The following is an 18,535-nucleotide window of genomic DNA, read 5'->3' as shown; positions in this document are numbered from 1 at the left end:
GCAGCCCTTCAACATAAAACGTGCCTAAAATTGGGGTTGGGCAATGTTGTTGCGTCTGAACGATGACGTAACTACGTAAAAAGCTGTCGACTCGGAACTGGCTCACATGTGAGTTTTGTTGATAATTGTCCTGTAGATATTAAGTGTTAAACAAATGTTAACTTAACTTTGCTATCTTTGTGTACCAGTTGAATATCCGCTCACTGTGAGGGTATTTACTTTTGACAGTTAGCGCTGTGTGATACTCCAGCAAGTGAAATAACGTTATAGCCTGCTAGCTAAATACCACAGAGTATTCAGTTAGCTCAGATTTAGTTTACTCGAAGTTAGCTTTAAACTATTGCTTACGGTTTTATGTACTACTAGATAGATATATCTGAGTGTACTCGATATACAGTCGAGACGTAACGGGATAACTTTTGTCTTTTAGTTTTTGCACCGGCACAGTAACGTTATGCAAAGCAGGGGGCCATGGCTTGGAAGTCGAGGACCCGCAACCTGCAGGTGTTTGACACGGAGCTGAGCGCCGACACGGCGGAGTGGTGTCCTCTGTCCTCCAGACAACACCTCCTGGCCTGTGGGACCTATCAGCTGCAGAAAGGGGTGAGTGTGACGTTACACACCGAGGTTATATACAGAAGTGTCTCAGGAGTCCTGGGACACTTCTGTCTGTAACCTCGGTTATGGGATGTCCTGGGCCAGGACATCCCATCCCTGTTGTGTGGGCAGAGTTACTAACCTGAGTTAGCGATGAGATCAAATAAGATTAGAGGACTGTATTGATCCTAAATTGGGAAATTGCTTTTTTTCACAGCAGCATGTAAACAATGCATTGCACCTAAAATAAAACAATTTAAACGTTTTTTATAAACAGTTAGGCCCCGGCTCCACGAGGACAAATACGGCAAAACGCATCGGAGTAACGCAAATGCAACCGCAAAAAACCTTCCGTCCCCACGCAATATACACCGGATTGTGTCAAGCTCCACGAGACGGCTCCGTTTACATCCAAACGCTGGAAAAGCTGCAGTACATATGCCGATCCTGTACGTGGCGCTGTAACTTCCTCCACAAAAGCAGCAACTTCCTCCACAAAAGCAGCGAAGAAGAATGGTTGTCATGGCTGCACTTCTGTGTATTCTCCGCGGTGGGGGCCGACAGAACCGGGCAGAGTTTTTCGCCGGTCAGCGTGTGTTAAAGTTTAAATCTTCCGGACAAAATTATAAAAGTGCCGGTCAAAGGTCTTCATTGTTATTTATTGAGCTTTAAAACAAATGAATAACGACGATATAATGATATATATAATCATCAAATACACAGAGCCTCTCTTTTTCCTCTCTTCTGACAGCGTCAGTGTCTGTCTCATGCAGCAGCTGATCCTGTAATGAGTGACCCGACAGTAAAAATGAACATATTTATAACTAGTTTAGGTAGTTTGAGAGGTAATTAAAATAGCTAAGGGTGATGATCTGACTTGAAGTGTGTGTTTTGCTCCCGCTGCATCACAGCGGCAGGAGCTGCGTGTCTCCGTCCTGTCAGATTAGACTTCACTCGCGTTTATGTCCATATCGAGATAAAGATAAATAATCTGAATTCAAGGAGGAGCTCCTGTAGATGTTGCACAAAGAACTGTAGCATGGTCAGTAGCGACTGGAGCACGATAGCAACCCTGCGGGGGAGAGGCGAGGCTATGAAAACGAATGACCGTATAGGCGACTCCACGGCCCCGTTGGACCCCCCAGAGCGCTCCGTTCCCAGATCTATCCACCTTTGGACCCGTTGTCGTTTGCGGGGTCTGTTTCTACGTTTCCCTTACGGCGTCGTCGAGCTTAGAGGGCTATACGCATGAGAAATATGCGGATTCAACCCGTTTTCGTCCTCGTGGAGCCGGGGCCTTAATATACTGTACATACATAGGCGGCGCGTGAAGGTTTGGGAAGACTAATAACTTTTTTTACCTGACGCTGCCCGACTCCGGGCAGCGTCTCTAGATCTCTATATAGATAAGAGATCAAGTCAGTGAAAGCACCGCCTGGTGACCTGCGTGTTTAAAGCTATCAAGTCATATTACAGGATAAAGGAAGTACAGTTTAAACTGCCGTAGGGGGGTCAGTGTATGTTTTTGGTCATTGGATTTTCTTTTCACAAATGGATATTCAAAAACAAAAAATGACTGGATATTTAATTTTCGTTTTAAAATTGAAAAACCAAAATTGAAATACAAGGCGTTTTTCTTTATCATGGTCAAAAAGGGATTTACTAAACTTAAAAAACGGGATGATTTTCATTTTCTACTTCTCAAAACAAAAAATAAAATCACTAGAAAACAGAAACAAAAAAACTACAGTTTTTTTCATATTCTGCTACCGGAAGTTACCTTACAAAATAAGAGCGCAGATGAGGACGGTCAATCCGTGTATCTACGGTCCATTTGTTTTCACAACGAAAACAGCCAAGACACATATTGAGCCCTGAAAATGAATGTTATTAAGGGCTGTAAATATAATAGGCCTATGTCTAAAATGGACAACATTGTTAGGAGATTTAAACTATAGGCCTACAGCGATTCTGCACTGTGGTCAACTCAGCCGTCTCTCGAGTTTGTTATTATTTTTTCTGCCATTAGTTCTTCGTGAGATCGATCCTGTTGGACTCAGTAGGCTAGTAGTGAAACTACTCCCACAAGTACCATGAAGTACTTACTGTGTACTTTTTTAGTAATCCTCTGTCAATGTCCCCTCCTGAGAACAAGAATGCATGTTTCTCTGCTATTTTGAATAAGCGTTAAAACACCTTTCTTCATGAGACTGATATTGTTGGACAGAGTATTTTAAGAGGATATGGTAGACATGATATCAGCAATACTTCCAGTCAGTAGTCCGGCAGCATCATTTTTACCCCTTGGAAAGTCTTGCCCGCTATTTAAATTGACTTTGGTTGAAGTTAATAACAATATTGATATTATATAGATATATAGATATAGCATATCATTGATGCAGTCTTTCTGAACACTTTTAAAATAAAATACTGCAAATGAAGAATATTTGTAATGTTTTCCACAGATAGTGCCTTAACTTGAATTTGAAAACACGTGGCAACTTTATTAAGACAGCAGATGAAAAGATTTGTGGAAGGATACATTCTTCATGGGCTTCAATGGCTCAGTAAAGGGCGTTTTATGGTTGCTTGTATTATCCTCAGATAGGGGTTTGTTTAAATAACTAGTGACATTTTAATAAATATTGCAAAAAAGGGCTCCAAAAAAGACATATATATTAGGGCTGTCAGTCGATTAAAATATTTAATCGCGATTAATCGCATGATTGTCCATAGTTAATCGCGATTAATCGCAAATTAATCGCACATTTTTTATCTGTTCTAAATGTACCTTAGAGGGATATTTTTCAAGTTTTTAATACTCTTATCAACATATGAGTGGACAACTATGCTTTATATGTTTGTTTATTATCATTTGAACAATGACAAATATTCTCATGAATATTAAACACAACAACCTCTGAACATTACAAATATTCGCCTCAATTCAACCTGGAACCTCTCTCATACAATAATGTGTGTGTGTGTGTGTGTGTGTGTGTGTGTGTGTGTGTGTGTGTGTGTGTGTGTGTGTGTGTGTGTGTGTGTGTGTGTGTGTGTGTGTGTGTGTGTGTGTGTGTGTGTGTGTGTGTGTGTGTGTGTGTGTGTGTGTGTGTGTGTGTGTGTGTGTGTGTGTGTGTGTGTGTGTGTGTGTGTGTGTGTGTGTGTGTGTGTGTGTGTGTGTGTGTGTGTGTGTGTGTGGTGTGTGTGTGTGTGTGTGTGTGTGTGTTGTGTGTGTGTGTGTGTGTGTGTGTGTGTGTGTGTGTGTGTGTGTGTGTGTGTGTGTGTGTGTGTGTGTGTGTGTGTGTGTGTGTGTGTGTGTGTGTGTGTGTGTGTGTGTGTGTGTGTGTGTGTGTGTGTGTGTGTGCAGACGGACACTGTGATGGATTGTTGGAGCTATGTGCAGCTCAAGGCATATATGAGCTGTGTTGCGCGCACTATCCGTGCTGAGTGTGCTGTCTGGCTACCTGCATAAAGTCAAGTGCTCGGCGCAGTTGTCGGCGAAATGTCGCTCCTCTGTTTTCATTGAAACAGCTCCTTATATCCGTTAGCTCAGCTAGCTAGCACCAGATGCTAACAACAACACGTAAGGTGTGCTTCGCTCGCGCCACACATACACACACCCTCCCGGTCCTCCCGATGGCCAGTCCGGGCCTGCCGGTGAGCGTGGAAGTGTGGTCTGCCACAAGCGGGCAGCAGGAGCGGGGCTGTCAGCATCAGCTTGTAGATGGTATTTTAAACTCGATGCGCTCTGAAACTACGGCGGCCGAGGACAAAAAATACACATGCGTTAATCGCGTTAAAATAATTAGTGGCGTTAATTTTTTTTTGCGTTAACGCGTTATTAACGCGTTAACTTGACAGCCCTAATATATATATAACCTGGCCGGCTTAGCCAGTGTGTATTTCTTCAAGCACCACAAGATTCATAGTTTATAAAGTACAATTCTGGGCCATTGATTGTGTAATTTCTCCAAACACATACAGTAAAAATGCCTGTTATGAAGCCTTAAAATGGTGCAGGAAAAGGACTTTACATTGTATTATACTTAAAGACAAGAGAAGAGAAAAAAGAAAAGAAAACTGTTATAATGGGTGATGTAACATTAATGACAGACATAATATGAGGTCCTTGGCACTCAGACTCTAGAGGTATCATGTTGTGATCATGGGGCATCACCCTTGTATACAGCATCAGGAGAATATCATATGGAGTCAGAGACTGGAAGTGTGCTGGAGGCGTTGACTGGGACTGATGGAAGTAAGCAGCATCATAAGAGGGCAACCAGAGTGACAGAGTGTGTCACTTTGCTGAAGGATATTTGTGAGCAGCTATCCAGGCCAGTCTCTAAAGACTTTCCAAGGTGTAAAAATGCTGCTGCCGGAGTACTGACTGGAAGTATTGCTGATATCATGTCTACCATCCTCTTAAAATACTCTGTCCAACAATATCAGTCTCAGGAAGAAAGGTTTTTTAACGCTTATTAAAAGAAAACATGCATTCTTGTACTCGGGAGGGGACATTGACAGAGGATTACTGGAAAAGTACACAGTAAGTACTTCATAGTAGCTACTTGTGGGGGTAGTTTCAGTAGTACGGAGTCCAACAGGATCAATCTCACGAAGAACTAATGGCAACAAAAAATAATTCCCTCATCAAACTTAGCAGAAGTGGCTTGCTTTTGTTCTCAGGAGGGGACTTTGACAGAGTATTTCTCAAAAAGTACAAAGTAAAATTACTTCAATGTATTGTTAGTAGTAGGCTAACTAATACAAAGTCTAACAGTATCAATTTCATTAAGAACTAATGGTAAAATTGTCTTTTTATCATTCATCAAAGATAGCAGATAAACATGCATTATGTCCTACTATGGAGGGGACTTTGACAGAGGATTACTCACAAAGTACACAGTAAAAGTAGCCTACTTAATTTCATTTCTGGTAGCAGTCAAATTAGTACCGAGTCCAACAGTGTCAGTTTTATTAAGAACTTGTGGACAAAAATATTTGTATCACTCATTGAATATAGCAGGGAAGAAAATGAAGAGCAGCTGATTTGAAAAAACAAACTCGAGAGGTGACATGGGGCCTCATTTATAAACGGATATACGCTCAAAAAATGGCGTACGCCAGTTTCCACGCAATGTTTGCGATTTATAAAATACTAACTTGACGGGAAAATGTGCTGTCCTCCACGCAAACTCTAACCCATGCGTACGCACTAAGCACACAAACGGGAGAGACGAGAAACTGCGACACCGTTGGCAGAAGGAAGAATGGAGAGAAATATGTGGAAATAATACCATAAATAAAATGTTACCTCTCATTTATCAAATATGAAGAATTCATTTTCAAACATTGATTAAAGCCAATCTTTAAATTATTAAACAAATGCCTGTTTGAGACTCCTCAGTGCACACAAAAACATAACTTGGAGAAATAAATAAATACGGATATGCTATTTAAAACCACCTCGAATATGTTAATGTTATGAAATGTTTTCTCATAAATGATGCGGTAAGCAGGAGGACAGAATTACGTCTAAACTGACGCCGTTTTGCATTTCTATAGGTTGTAGATACGAGCATGGTTTTATATACTATCACGTTTAATCGTGTTTTATGCCGTTTGCCAAGACTTGATAAGTCGCTCGTAAAACACAGGAGGTATGGAAACTAAGAACACCATATGTGGTAAATTGTACAGCTAATATAACACAACCCATTAGTTGTATTTCCTTTAACTGGTGGATTATGGATATATAGTTGCTGATCGACAGCTGGAACACAAACCACCAAATACAACAAAATCATTCAGATCCAGTCGTCATGACTCCACTCCGGAGGGATTCCCCGATCATTTCTTACAGTTTCTCATCAAGGGGGTGTCTCCTGTCCCCGGGACAAACACACTGCCTGAGGAAGGTTATGTGTATTTTTTTTGTCATTAACTTTTTTCGGACCACTTATTTATTTATTTTGGTGACGATCCGACCTCCATGCTGCTACTCTGGTTCAAACTGCATCCACCAAACAATATGATTTATCTCCACCTCCCCACAATAACCAAAATCTGACACGGTGTGAGATGTCTTTTTTAGCTTTTCTATCGTCATTTACTGCGATCTTCTTCATGCAGTCAGTCAAAATGAATGAATGAATGGGCGTTTCTTTGACTATGTATAGGCAAATATGGGCGTTACGAGTCGATTGTGATTTATAAAGGGAAACAGGCGTAGGGAGTGCCGTACGCACTTCCCTCGCCGGTACACAATGTTTTGTGAATCGGAAAATGGCGGAAAATGTATGTACCTATTTTTGTGCTTTGTACTACGTAAGCAACCTTCCTACGTCAATCCTACGCAAGGCGTTATAAATGAGGCCCCTGGTGCCAGAAAGCCACAAGTGGGACAGAGCTCTGTCCCACTTGTGGCACAAACATACTCTAGAGTTTTTTACCACAAGTTCTTAATAAAACTGACACTGTTGGACTCGGTACTAGTTTGACTGCTACCAGAAATGAAATTAAGTACTCTTACTGTGTACTTTTTGAGTAATCCTCTGTCAGAGTCCCCTCCATAGTAGCCTACATAATGCATGTTTATCTGCTATCTTTGATGAGTGATAACTGTGGACCTCTGTCGCCTGCCAGTGCAACTTACATGATGCCGTTTAAAACATATAATAATAAAGGGCGGTGCCGGCCGCCAGCGAACCGAGCTGGCCTTTCTCCGCATCTGATTCATGTCATAAATCAGATTTTAGAAAAGCGCTTTAGCCAATCAAAATGAAATATGCGGGACATCGTCTCAATTTGCGGGACGCACCAAAAGTCGTGAAAATGCTGTGCAATACCGCACAAAGCGGGACATCTGGTCACCCAGACGGCTGAGTTGACCGCAGTGCAGAATCGCTGTAGGCCTATAGTTTAAATCTCCTAACAATGTTGTCCATTTTAGACATAGGCCTATTATATTTACAGCCCTTAATAACATTCATTTTCAGGGCTCAATATGTGTCTTGGCTGTTTTCGTTGTGAAAACAAATGGACCGTAGATACACGGATTGACCGTCCTCATCTGCGCTCTTATTTTGTAAGACAACTTCCGGTAGCAGAATATGAAAAAACGCTAGTTTTTTTGTTTCTGTTTTCTAGTGATTTTATTTTTTGTAGAAAATGAAAATCATCCCGTTTTTTAAGTTTATTAAATCCCTTTTTGACCATAATAAAGAAAAACGCCTTGTATTTCAATTTTGGTTTTTCAATTTTAAAACGAAAATTAAATATCCAGTCGTTTTTTGTTTTTGAATATCCATTTGTGAAAAGAAAATCCAATGAACAAAACATACACTGACCCGTAGGCCTATGCAGGGAAGTCACCGACGTGTCGCACTTATCATTCATATCACATCACCGGTACCGGCGCTGTTGTTATTAGAATCTGGTGCTAGCAGCGCTAACGGATATAAGAAGTAGATGTTTCTACAAACAGGGTGGAGGAGAGCTCTCCTGTCTGACTGAGAGGCTCAGTGAGGTAAAGGACTCTGAGGGTTTAGATTTTAGTCTAAGTCATCTCAGTAGGTCTCAAACGTTTTGACCACAAATTATGTAAACACATATTTCCAAGGCACTCCTTTTATAATTATTAGGATAAATAAAAACAGGTTTGAAATCATTCCAATGTATACTATAGGACAGTAAACCAAAAATATCGTTTATCGTTTAAAGGCGCAACAGCGGTAATTAAAGTTTAAAAGTCTAAAAAATGCTACAACTACTGTCACAAACTGGATGAATGTGAAGTATTTTGTTAAAGGAGGATGAAAGCGTAATTAAGGAGCACTATTGGAGTGACTTTGATGGTTATTGGACTCAGGATTAATTAATTTGGATTCCCGCTGTATGAAGAAATTAAAGGACGGAAAACAATTCACAAAGGGATTAAACTGTTTAAAACACATGCTCAAAGTAAGCCGGATTTTGCCGATGTGGATTCAAAAGTCGTAAATAATCTACAAAATGGAGGAGACCGATCTGATCGGAGCAACTGTGACAAATAATCTGAAACCGGCATGGACAATGACTATGTTTTTAAAAATGCGCTTATCCAGAAAAGCCTGGTTTGGAATCTTTACGGGCAGAAGAAACATTTCTATTAAACAAAGAATTATAAAGTCTTTTTATGCCTATACTAGCTACTAACTTGAATTTTTATTCAAATTAATTAATCAATTATTTTTTATATTTTATTGTAATGTAGACACAAGGCTTTTAGTGACAATCATGTATTGTGTTACAATTATATGTAAAAGAAAAAAGTCTAAATATGATATTTGGCCTCAAATCATCTGAGGCCTGGTGCCCCCCCTGCGATCTTTGGCGCCCCCCAGGTTGGGAACCACTGCCCTAGAGGATGGGACGTCCACCCCCCAATTCCAACATGTTCATACAATACTGAATACATTTGAAGCCATTTTGACGTCTATTACCTATGTCAATAAGTTTCTGTTTTTGTAGTGTATTTGTCTTTTGTAGAGATTTTTCATTTATATATAAAATCTCGCCTAGGGCAGCAAATTGGCTAGAACCGGCCCTGGTACTAGGCCTCAAGAGCCTTTCTTGTGCTGGCAGACACATAGAAACAAATTGGCGGGGCGCACTTCGCACGTGCACACACTAAAAAATTCCACGCACTCCGCGCTCACATTATGCTGTGCCCACGTGCCTTAGCACCGCTGCTATGACTCCATCCTAGGGGAAACACTGTCATCAATCATATAATGTCATAATATATCATATATTTCCTTATCTGAGTCAGCTTCTTGAGCCGTATCTGGCCGTGCAACACTCACAGTGTCACATACTGTATGCAGAAGTATTATTTTAAGCAACACATTAAGTTGACGAAACACTCGACTCAAATGTAATTAAAGTCAGATCCACTCGTGTCTTAGATGGGGCAGTGATATCATAAACCTGTTAATGTAGCCTACGCATTCAAACACTCGGTAGTTTATTTATTTTTTAACCAGCTGTTCTGTATTCACCTTGCAGGTGAAACTATGTGGCTTGTATCCTGGATTATGTGTTTAAGTCATGGATGTTTAAAGTTTAACTTCTTCATATTTGTCTAATATTATAGTTTACTTTTCATTAATGAAGTATGACTCTGCGCTGTCAGTACGCTTGTCCATGTTTGTGATTGGTCAAATGTTGCTAACCCCGCCCCTTTCACGCGAACGCGCTCTCAGCTGGACGGAGAAACCCTGGGTTGATTTACCGAGTTGTCAGTGTCGTAGGACCGCTTAGCGAGATCTCGTTTGTTAGGGTTAGTTAAGATAACTCAAACATATCCAGGGTCTGTTGAACTGGCTTCGTAGTACAGGCCACTGGTGGCTGCATAGCAGCGCTAATGTCAAAGACACAAACATTATACATTATATTACAATTTTACCAGGATGCAGTGACAAAAATATATATAGTACCCGCCGCCCCTGTGTACATATCAACAGTGTATATATATATATATAAACACAAGCAGTTAATATATATAATTACATATGTGGATTGGTGGTTTCAGGTTAAGAAAAGAGTAACTTTATCATTAATGAAACTAATCTGTCCTGTTTTCACTTTATTCCTGTCATGTATTCCCTGTCTGTAAAAAAAGGCACGACATCAAACCTTTTTTGGAGGAGTTATTGTACACAGAAACATTGCTTCTGCACATATCTGCTTATTTTGCACCTGATTCTGATTGTTTCATTTGAATTCCAACGAATTAAAAAAAAAAAAAATATTATTGTAATTAAATGTATTGCACATACTTATTACATGATTATTTGGGATATAATGTATTGCAGCAGTACATATTGGAGCTACAGTCACTCCTCTTGTTGCTGTCTGACTGATGATTTCACTTCCACATCCTTCCTGCAGGCTGGGGAGGAGGATGCTGCACCGAGCCGGACCGGTCGTTTGTACCTTTTTGAATTTCGGCGAGAGGGATCGATGAGCCCCCCTCTCATTGAGCTACAGCGCATGGACACAGCAGCTATTTTAGATTTGAAATGGTAAAATAACATAGTTTTGACGACTGTGACTATTGACCTCATCGTCTGCTTCCTTCCTGTTCATTTTGTAGCTATTGTTCTCAGGTGCCATGTGCCGGTGTCAGGGGAGGCGGTGCTGGGACTGGCAGCTGCCACCGGAGAGCTGCAGCTGTACACACTGTCACACAGTCAGGTGAGAAATGTGGCATCAGTAGAATCACAACCAGTTTTTGACACATGATCGCTGAATACATCAGCCTCTGAGATTAAAACTGATTCAAAGCAGTTTTTCTCCAACAATAAGAAGTCCATATGAGCCCTTTTCTCATAAATGCTGAACATAACTCTGAATAAACTCACTTATAATGTTGCTTCATGTGTCTGATTTTGCGCATTGTATACAGTTTTTGCTAACAGACGGCTTGAGTTTGTATACCAAATAGCAACTTGATTGTTGTCCGTACCGTAAATACAAATAGTCTCGTCTTGCATTGCCTTTAGGAAATAGCCAAAGAACAAAATAGATGGATCAGGGAAACGTAATAGGTTAGGTGCTGCATTGAAGACATGGATCTTTCAAAAGTATGAGAACATCACAACCATATGTGCCTCTGATGTTTAGCAGGGCCGTGTTGAACTGTTACATTTTAAAGCAGAGTTTTCTCTATTGGACAAAACACCAGGATCACTTCCCAATAGATGGACAATATCTTGTGTTGTTGTGGTCCTCTGCACTCACTGATGTGTGTTTCTAGTAGGAGGGGGGCCGCAGCCTGCACCCTCTGTGCAGTTTGGAGGTGGGGGCCGATCGGCTGGCTCTGTCTTTAGACTGGTCTACTGGAAGAATGGACAGGTAACAAACTATCTGCATCTGTTTTTCTCCATCAAAGTTCACATCACAATAGATCACTATGTATCTATTACAACGTGTTACTGTTACATGCAGTATGTCTGCAGTTGGGACATAATACTTTGTCCTAACACAGCTCCTTAAACTTTGTCCTTCTTAATCATATCTGCCCTGTTCAAAAGATTTTGGGTCAGAATAGCAAGAAAAACATGTTTGTTGCATACTGCAAAATATGACCTGATACACTAAAACAGGGGTCACCAACCTTCTTGAGACTACATATAAGAAAATTATTTTTACTTATCACTGTTTCAGCACAATCATTATAAATAATAATTATATATTATTACTATTAATATTATTTGTATCATTTATTATTATTATATATAGCTACAGTCTAAGGTCAACACATGGAGCAGATGAGATTATTTTCCCGCTGCAGTGACAGCGGAGGTCAATAAAAACTCTGCTGAGATTTTGCCTAAACAGTTAAATATGAACAACGTAATTCAAAAGGTTAGTGTTTATGTGTTTGCCTCGGACAGACTTGTTCATGTTGTTCTGACGGCATGTCTTCATTTCTTAATAAATCACTAATTGTGTGTGTGAGCAGCAGTGATGTGCGGGTGGTGTGCAGTGACTCAGCGGGCTGCGTCAGCGTGCTTTCTCTGGCTGAAGGCGCTCTGGTCTCACTCTCCCAGTGGAAGGCTCATGACTTCGAGGCCTGGATCTCTGCCTTCTCCTACTGGGACACACAGCTGGTGTACTCTGGTAACACTCTTTCAAATCATAAACGGTTCCTTTTTAACCCATACTTGCAGGGCTGTCCCTACGCAGATATTATTTATTCTTCCCGTGGCTGTCAGCCTGCCTAAATGTAACCAATAATAGCATGTTTGTATATCTTTGCATAGTTTAGCATAGGTAACATCCTTAATTAATGAATTGATAATGTTACATGTTCAATATTACATCTCCATCAACAGACTTGTGTCAGTGCAGCATGGTGCCCTGATGTAGCGGCCTCTGTTCAGGCAGAGCTCAGAGTGAGCTGTCTCTGTTAGCATGTGCTACCAGAGAAATGTTTATTATTAGGAAAGCTGGGGTGTAGAGTGTTGGCTCAGGAATAAGGAGAAAAAAGGGGAGCAGGGTTCTTTTTAATCTCCATTTTAAATTCAGGTAAAAACTTTAAGAATAAGCATTCAATAATAGTGCGAAATACCATTCCATTTATTTAATTTTCAATATAGATGAAAAGTTGAGAATGATGCCAATCTTTTGAGAGGGAAACAAACTTCTAGCATTGGTGCATGTCCTTATGATTTGACTTCATGCTCTACGTTTGGCCCTTTTCCCCCTGTGTGCCTAATCCTCTCTTGTTGCAGTGGTATACTGTATATACCTGATCCCAGTCCCAAAGCAGGTTGGGGATGTTCATTATTTTCAAAATAATCTGTACTTTGGAATAGATATTGCTGAATTCTTGATTTACTTTTCTCTGTCTTTTATTATTTACGAAAAACATTATATAGATCCCAACTATTACTGACGTCAAGAGGTTGATTTGAAAATGACCAAAATCTGATAATCATACATAAGTTGATCATGTTTTTACATAAACACAGGACATACTGTACAGAACGATGTTTTCATTTTTATAATTCCCTTCATTTACCAAGCAGGGCAGTTTGCAGTTCAAAATCATTGATGTGCTCTCCGTAAAACAAACTGTTTAACCATTTTTATTTTTTAAGGTTTGATTTATGTTAAGCATTTCTCTATTGCAACTTCCTATTACTTATCAGCTAACATAAACTGCAGGCTGATACTGATATTACAAAAATTGCACGCTGCATACAGTATGATTATACTAGAGAATGCAATTCCTGAAGAAATTGCTAGTGGGAATGCTTTATGCTGAAAATCTGACGCTAAACTGCTATGCTGAAATGTAATGTGTAAGAAGAAAGTGAAGAATTTAGATTGAAATGATACATGAACACTGGGGGCTTGAATGTGTGATGAGTGAAGAAAAGAAAGTAAAAAAGCTTGGAAAAGCAGCAGAATATTTGAACTGCAAACTTTTGAACTAACTTGAATGGCGAATGATCTGCCGCCATTCCAACGGCATTTGATGACATCCCATAATACGCTTAGATGCGTTGATGGCTGCATGGTTACCAAACCTGTGAAGTTTTGGGCCGTTTGGAGCATTTTCAATGAAGTTATGAGAAAACCGTGTTTCATGGCGAGCATTGTGTTGCCATGGCAACGGCATTTGAAGAAATCTCAAAACTGTCCCGTAGATGTCTTCACGGCTGGACTGTTAGCACACATGTGAAGTTTGAGCAGTTTTTGAACATTTTCATAGGAGTTAATGTATAGCGACATCGTCTTTTATGGCGAGGGATGCGTTTCCATGGAAATTGCCTGAAATTACAATGGGCTTTAATGGAGACATGTTGAAAGTGTTTGTCACTTCATGCCCTCAAGAGGCATTTTGTTTAATTATTTTGCTTAATTATTTGTCCTTTTTCAAGCTACGTGATGTTTTCCTACGTTTGTCATGAAAAATTATGTCTCAGGAATGTAGGGTTTGGGAATTATGGCAGTTTAAAAAAATAATATGAAGGCAAATTTCAAGATTTGCTACCCTCTAGCTGTGACATCACGCACTCTAGTTAATGTTAAAATCTGAAGAAAGCCTCTTTACCAAGGTCTGAACAATATTTAATATCTCTAAAAGTAAGAATCAGATTTAAAAGTTGTGTTACACGAATAATGTCAGAAAGATGTCTAACATTTTAAAGTTGGAATGAGGTTTCTGATTGAAAGTATGAATGAACAGTTAGCAGTTGAAGTCGCATGAAGATTTGTTGAAGTCTGAAGAATTTCTCCATTGACTTCAATGTTAAAAATGGGATGTATCTCTGGAATTATGAAAGTTATGAATGATAAAAGTAATAGCCATCGATTCCCGACCGAGCTGAACGTTTTGATGTTTGAACGGAGTTTCTGCGATGTTCAATGCGGGAGGAGAAGACCGGCAAAATAACGGGCGGAATAATAATAAAGAATTTCGTGCGTAGAAGAACAGATTGTTGGAATGCTGTTATCAGCATCATAAATTATGAATCTATTGTTACTGGATGTGTAAATGCCTAATCATCCTTTGTGGTGCATAGGAGGGAGCTCATTTTAACTGCTGTGTTTTTCTAATGATAATGTCTGTTTGCCTGTGTATGCGTCCTCACTCTGTCTCCCTGTGTGTGTAACAGGCGGTGATGATTGCAAACTGAGAGGCTGGGATCTCAGGGCCGGTCCGGCCTGCCCCACTTTCACCAGTAAAAGGTGAGTCCTGAAGTTGCTGTCATCCATCTCATTAATGAGGCCAGCTACATAACACTCTCCACTTTGTTCTCTTGAAGGCACTCAATGGGTGTGTGCAGTATTCACAGCAACCCGCACAGAGAACATATCCTGGCAACAGGCAGGTAAACATCCCAATTAACTATCTGTGGTAACTTGTTGTCATCTGAGAATGACCTTTTCCACTGTCTGTTTACTACCACTGCTTCCTGTCTTTGGTCTCACTATTTCTGTGACATAATGTGAGCATGGTTCCCACTGGCCAGTGAAATCCCTAAAATGTGTCAATTTGAGGGTAAAATCCAGGCCTTCAAAGATCTACAAGTCATTTAAATTGATTGAATTTATATCCATTCGCTTGCACTATATATTTGATCAGTGTCTCAAACTATGCCGTGTTAGGTTGTTGAATTTGAGGGAACTATGCCTCGAAAGTCCTTGAATGTGTGTGAACTCTGTGAAAGTCTGTGTCCTGGTTCCCTGGTTCTGCAGCTACGATGAGCAGGTTCTGCTGTGGGACGGCAGGAACATGCGGCAGCCTCTCAGTGAGACTCCGCTGGGGGGGGGAGTGTGGAGGCTGAAGTGGCATCCGACCCACGAGCAGCTGCTGCTGGCCGCCTGCATGCACAACGACTTCCACATCCTCCACTGCCAGCAGGCCCTCGGTGAGTGTGTAGGAGGAAGTACCTGCTCTGGATGGTTTCTATGAACTTTGTTAGTTAACCTAGGTTTGGAATCCTGATTCTTAAAGTGTAGTGACACTCGAGCACAAACAATAAGTGAATCAAGAAAAAACTTACAGTAATTTCAGTGATTTGGTTAGCAAAAATGAATTTGAAAAAAAAGGGTTAAATTCAAGTTTCCACTTGTGGTACATTTATAAAAGAGTTATATCTTTACTATTTGCTGTCGTTTTATACTCACAATGATAAATCAGTTATATTTTGAAAATAATGGTTACATAAATTCTTTAAAGGTCCCCTATACTGTTTTTAATCAATATATTATAGGTCTCAGATATATACAAAACATGTTTCTGAAGTGTTTGGCTCCAAATACCAAACCGATCATGCATTGTAGCATCCCATAATCCCCTCTGTTTCAGCCCTGTTACTTTAGATGGAAATAAGGAGCCACTCCCCACGCCCCTCTGAGAGATATTTGGTTAAAAAGAACACAATAGGCGCTTTCACACCGGAGTACTTTTCCCCCCGAACTAGGCCGATAGGGGGGGGAGATTTGGTTTCACACCAAAAAGGATCTGGAACTAGTCCCTAGTTCGCGCAAACCTTTTCACCCCCAGATAGTCCCTGCTAGAGAGGTAGTACTTTCCTGAGGAGGAAATGGTTCGTGGGTGTGTCGGCCACACTAACATCGCTGGGCGAATTGCAAACCACGCCCCGTAAAACTCAGAAAAGTATTGTGAAGCCGCCATTGTATTTGCTCGCATTAGAGGTGTCAGCACTTCTGGCGATTTACTCGGAAGACGCGACCCAGCAGCTTCTACTGAAGCCAGTCCCCAACTCCAAAGTTTACGAGCGTTGTTCGGTAAAGACACGCGCACAGCTCTTATGAGGTATCTGAACAGCGTGTAAATTGACAATAAAGCGGATATTTTGTACAGTGCTTTTGGTTCTCTCTTTTATTTAGCACAGTCAAGACAGGCAAAATTACAATAGTGCAATAATAACAATAACGGCATCATGCTGTCCCAGGTGTGTCATATGTATAGTAAATACGCTCTGCAACAGACACACCTTAGATTTTTAGCAAGCGGCGATCAATCCCTTTCATGCGGTTCATGAGTCAAATGATGCACCAAATGCCCCTTTTTATGTGAGTACACGCACAGCCTGAAGAGGAAAGCCCAAGTTCACAAAGAGAGTTGATAAACAGCTTTGTAGAACCCGTTATCTCTCATCAGGAGTTTTAGTTTTGTCGAGCCAGCTAAGTCAAAGAAACCCTTAATCTGTTGAACTTGCTTCTTATTATACCCCCCTGAATCTTAATTACAGAATGAACGGAGATCCATTAGGTGGTATTATACACTGGGGAACTGTCAGTGGACCTGAGACATTATATACAAAGTTATGTATTGTGGTTGAAATGGAGCCTTTCACCTAATAGTGAGCAGTTTATGTACAGTAGGGCTATACCAACATTTTTAAGCTTAATTGAAGACATTTGATTCAACTTAAGGGAGAACAGATCCTGAATAGAAGCTTTAAATGTAAAATTGTCAGCACAGCCCTGAATTCTTCCGATCAAACCATCAGTGTGTTCATGTCATTCTCCAGAGGCCAGTGGAGGAGCATGTCCTGTGGTAGCCTCCTACATACTCCACAACTCTCTGGCGTACGGAGCCGACTGGTCCCACCTGTCCCTGGAGGAAGCGGCCCCATGCTCCCCTGTCGCTGCAGAACCCAAGGAAAGCCTCACAGAGAGCGGAGGGCACTTGAGGATTCAGTATGAATCTCCCACAGCCAGCTTTGATACTTCCTTGGAGGACGATGCAGGACGATACATCCCAGAGAGCATTGCAGCGCCCGCTGTCCTGCCTGCTGCAGCCCCTGTCTTCAGCTCTAAAGAGGACGCCCCTTCACTGTCCTGTCTGCTGGCCAGCTGCTCTTTCTATGACCACATGCTCCATGTGTGGCGCTGGGACTGGACTCCAGAGGAACCAGAGCAATGCTGACCCGGCTGGAGCTCTGGGTGCATTGACACTAAAGAAATATCTTCTGTTGTATTATAACATGTACCTAAGTAATGCAGGATGTACAGCCCCACTTCATCACACAATTTAACATATCAAGGATAAGTAAACCCTGTATTCAAGAAACTTGATTGTTATAATAAAACTTTGATTTAAACAAATTGCTTATAATCCCTATAAATGCGACTATTCATTGTGTAAAAGAAATGTTAGCAAAAACACCCTGAAGACTAGCATGAAAAGTAATGCTTCCCAGAAATCTGAGCTGGTGATTTTCACCATATAATGATTTTCAAAACTATGACCAGGGGCCTCATTTATAAACGGTGCGTGCGCTCAAAATATGGCGTATGCCAGTTTCTAAGCAATGTTTGCGATTTATAAAAAACAAACTTGACGGGAAAATGTGCGGTCCTCCACGCACACTGACCCATCCGTACGCGGTACGCACAAAAACAGGAGAGACGAGAAACTGCGACATCGTTGGCAGAAGGAAGAATGGAGAGAAATATGTGGAAATAATACCATAAATAAAATGTTACCTCTCATTTATCATATATGAAGAATTAATTTGCAAAAATTGATTAAAGCCAATCTTAAAATGATTAAACAAACGCCTGTTTGCGACTCCTCAGTGCACACAAAAACATAATTCGGAGAAATAAATAAATACAGATGTTATTGAAAACCACCTAAAATATGTTGTCTTAATGTTATGACATGTATTCTCATAAATGATGCGGTAAGCAGAAGGACAGAATTACGTCTAAACTGAGGCCGTTTTGCTTTTCTATAGGTTGTATACGCAGTGGCGTCTTTATATGTACAAAAGTGGTGGGGCACAAAAAACTTAGATGTCTATATATAAGCTTCTGCAGTGAGGTTCATGGCTGGTGAGGCACTGCCACTGACTCTTCAGGTTTACAAATATTATATTTTGACCTAAACCAAAAT

The 18,535-nt window shown here is 40.6% G+C and overlaps 1 protein-coding gene across 1 annotated transcript; it reads left to right on the top strand.

Moving 5' to 3' along the window:
* The first annotated feature begins 24 nt into the window (after positions 1–24).
* Positions 25–17,751, top strand: dph7 (diphthamide biosynthesis 7). Its single transcript, XM_034117724.1, has 10 exons — positions 25–108; positions 431–603; positions 10,537–10,670; positions 10,755–10,842; positions 11,408–11,502; positions 12,113–12,270; positions 14,778–14,850; positions 14,928–14,993; positions 15,361–15,533; positions 17,166–17,751. Exons 2-10 carry the CDS (start codon positions 472–474, stop codon positions 17,561–17,563), a joined length of 1,317 nt encoding a protein of 438 aa, XP_033973615.1. The 5' UTR covers positions 25–108; positions 431–471; the 3' UTR covers positions 17,564–17,751.
* Positions 17,752–18,535: the final 784 nt, after the last annotated feature.

The sequence above is a fragment of the Trematomus bernacchii genome, unplaced genomic scaffold, assembly GCF_902827165.1.
Source record: "Trematomus bernacchii unplaced genomic scaffold, fTreBer1.1, whole genome shotgun sequence".
NCBI classification, from domain to species: domain Eukaryota; kingdom Metazoa; phylum Chordata; class Actinopteri; order Perciformes; family Nototheniidae; genus Trematomus; species Trematomus bernacchii.
Note: the sequence above shows the minus strand (reverse complement) of the source record. Positions and strands in the feature narration are given on the sequence as shown.

Bases quoted from the DNA above. Each gene is read 5' to 3' on its own strand.
- dph7 (XM_034117724.1), top strand. From the start codon at position 472: ATGGCTTGGAAGTCGAGGACCCGCAACCTGCAGGTGTTTGACACGGAG. The intron at 10,843-11,407 runs GTGAGAAATGTG...TGTTTCTAGTAG, and splicing joins ACACACTGTCACACAGTCAG to GAGGGGGGCCGCAGCCTGCA. The intron at 12,271-14,777 runs GTAACACTCTTT...TGTGTGTAACAG, and splicing joins CACACAGCTGGTGTACTCTG to GCGGTGATGATTGCAAACTG.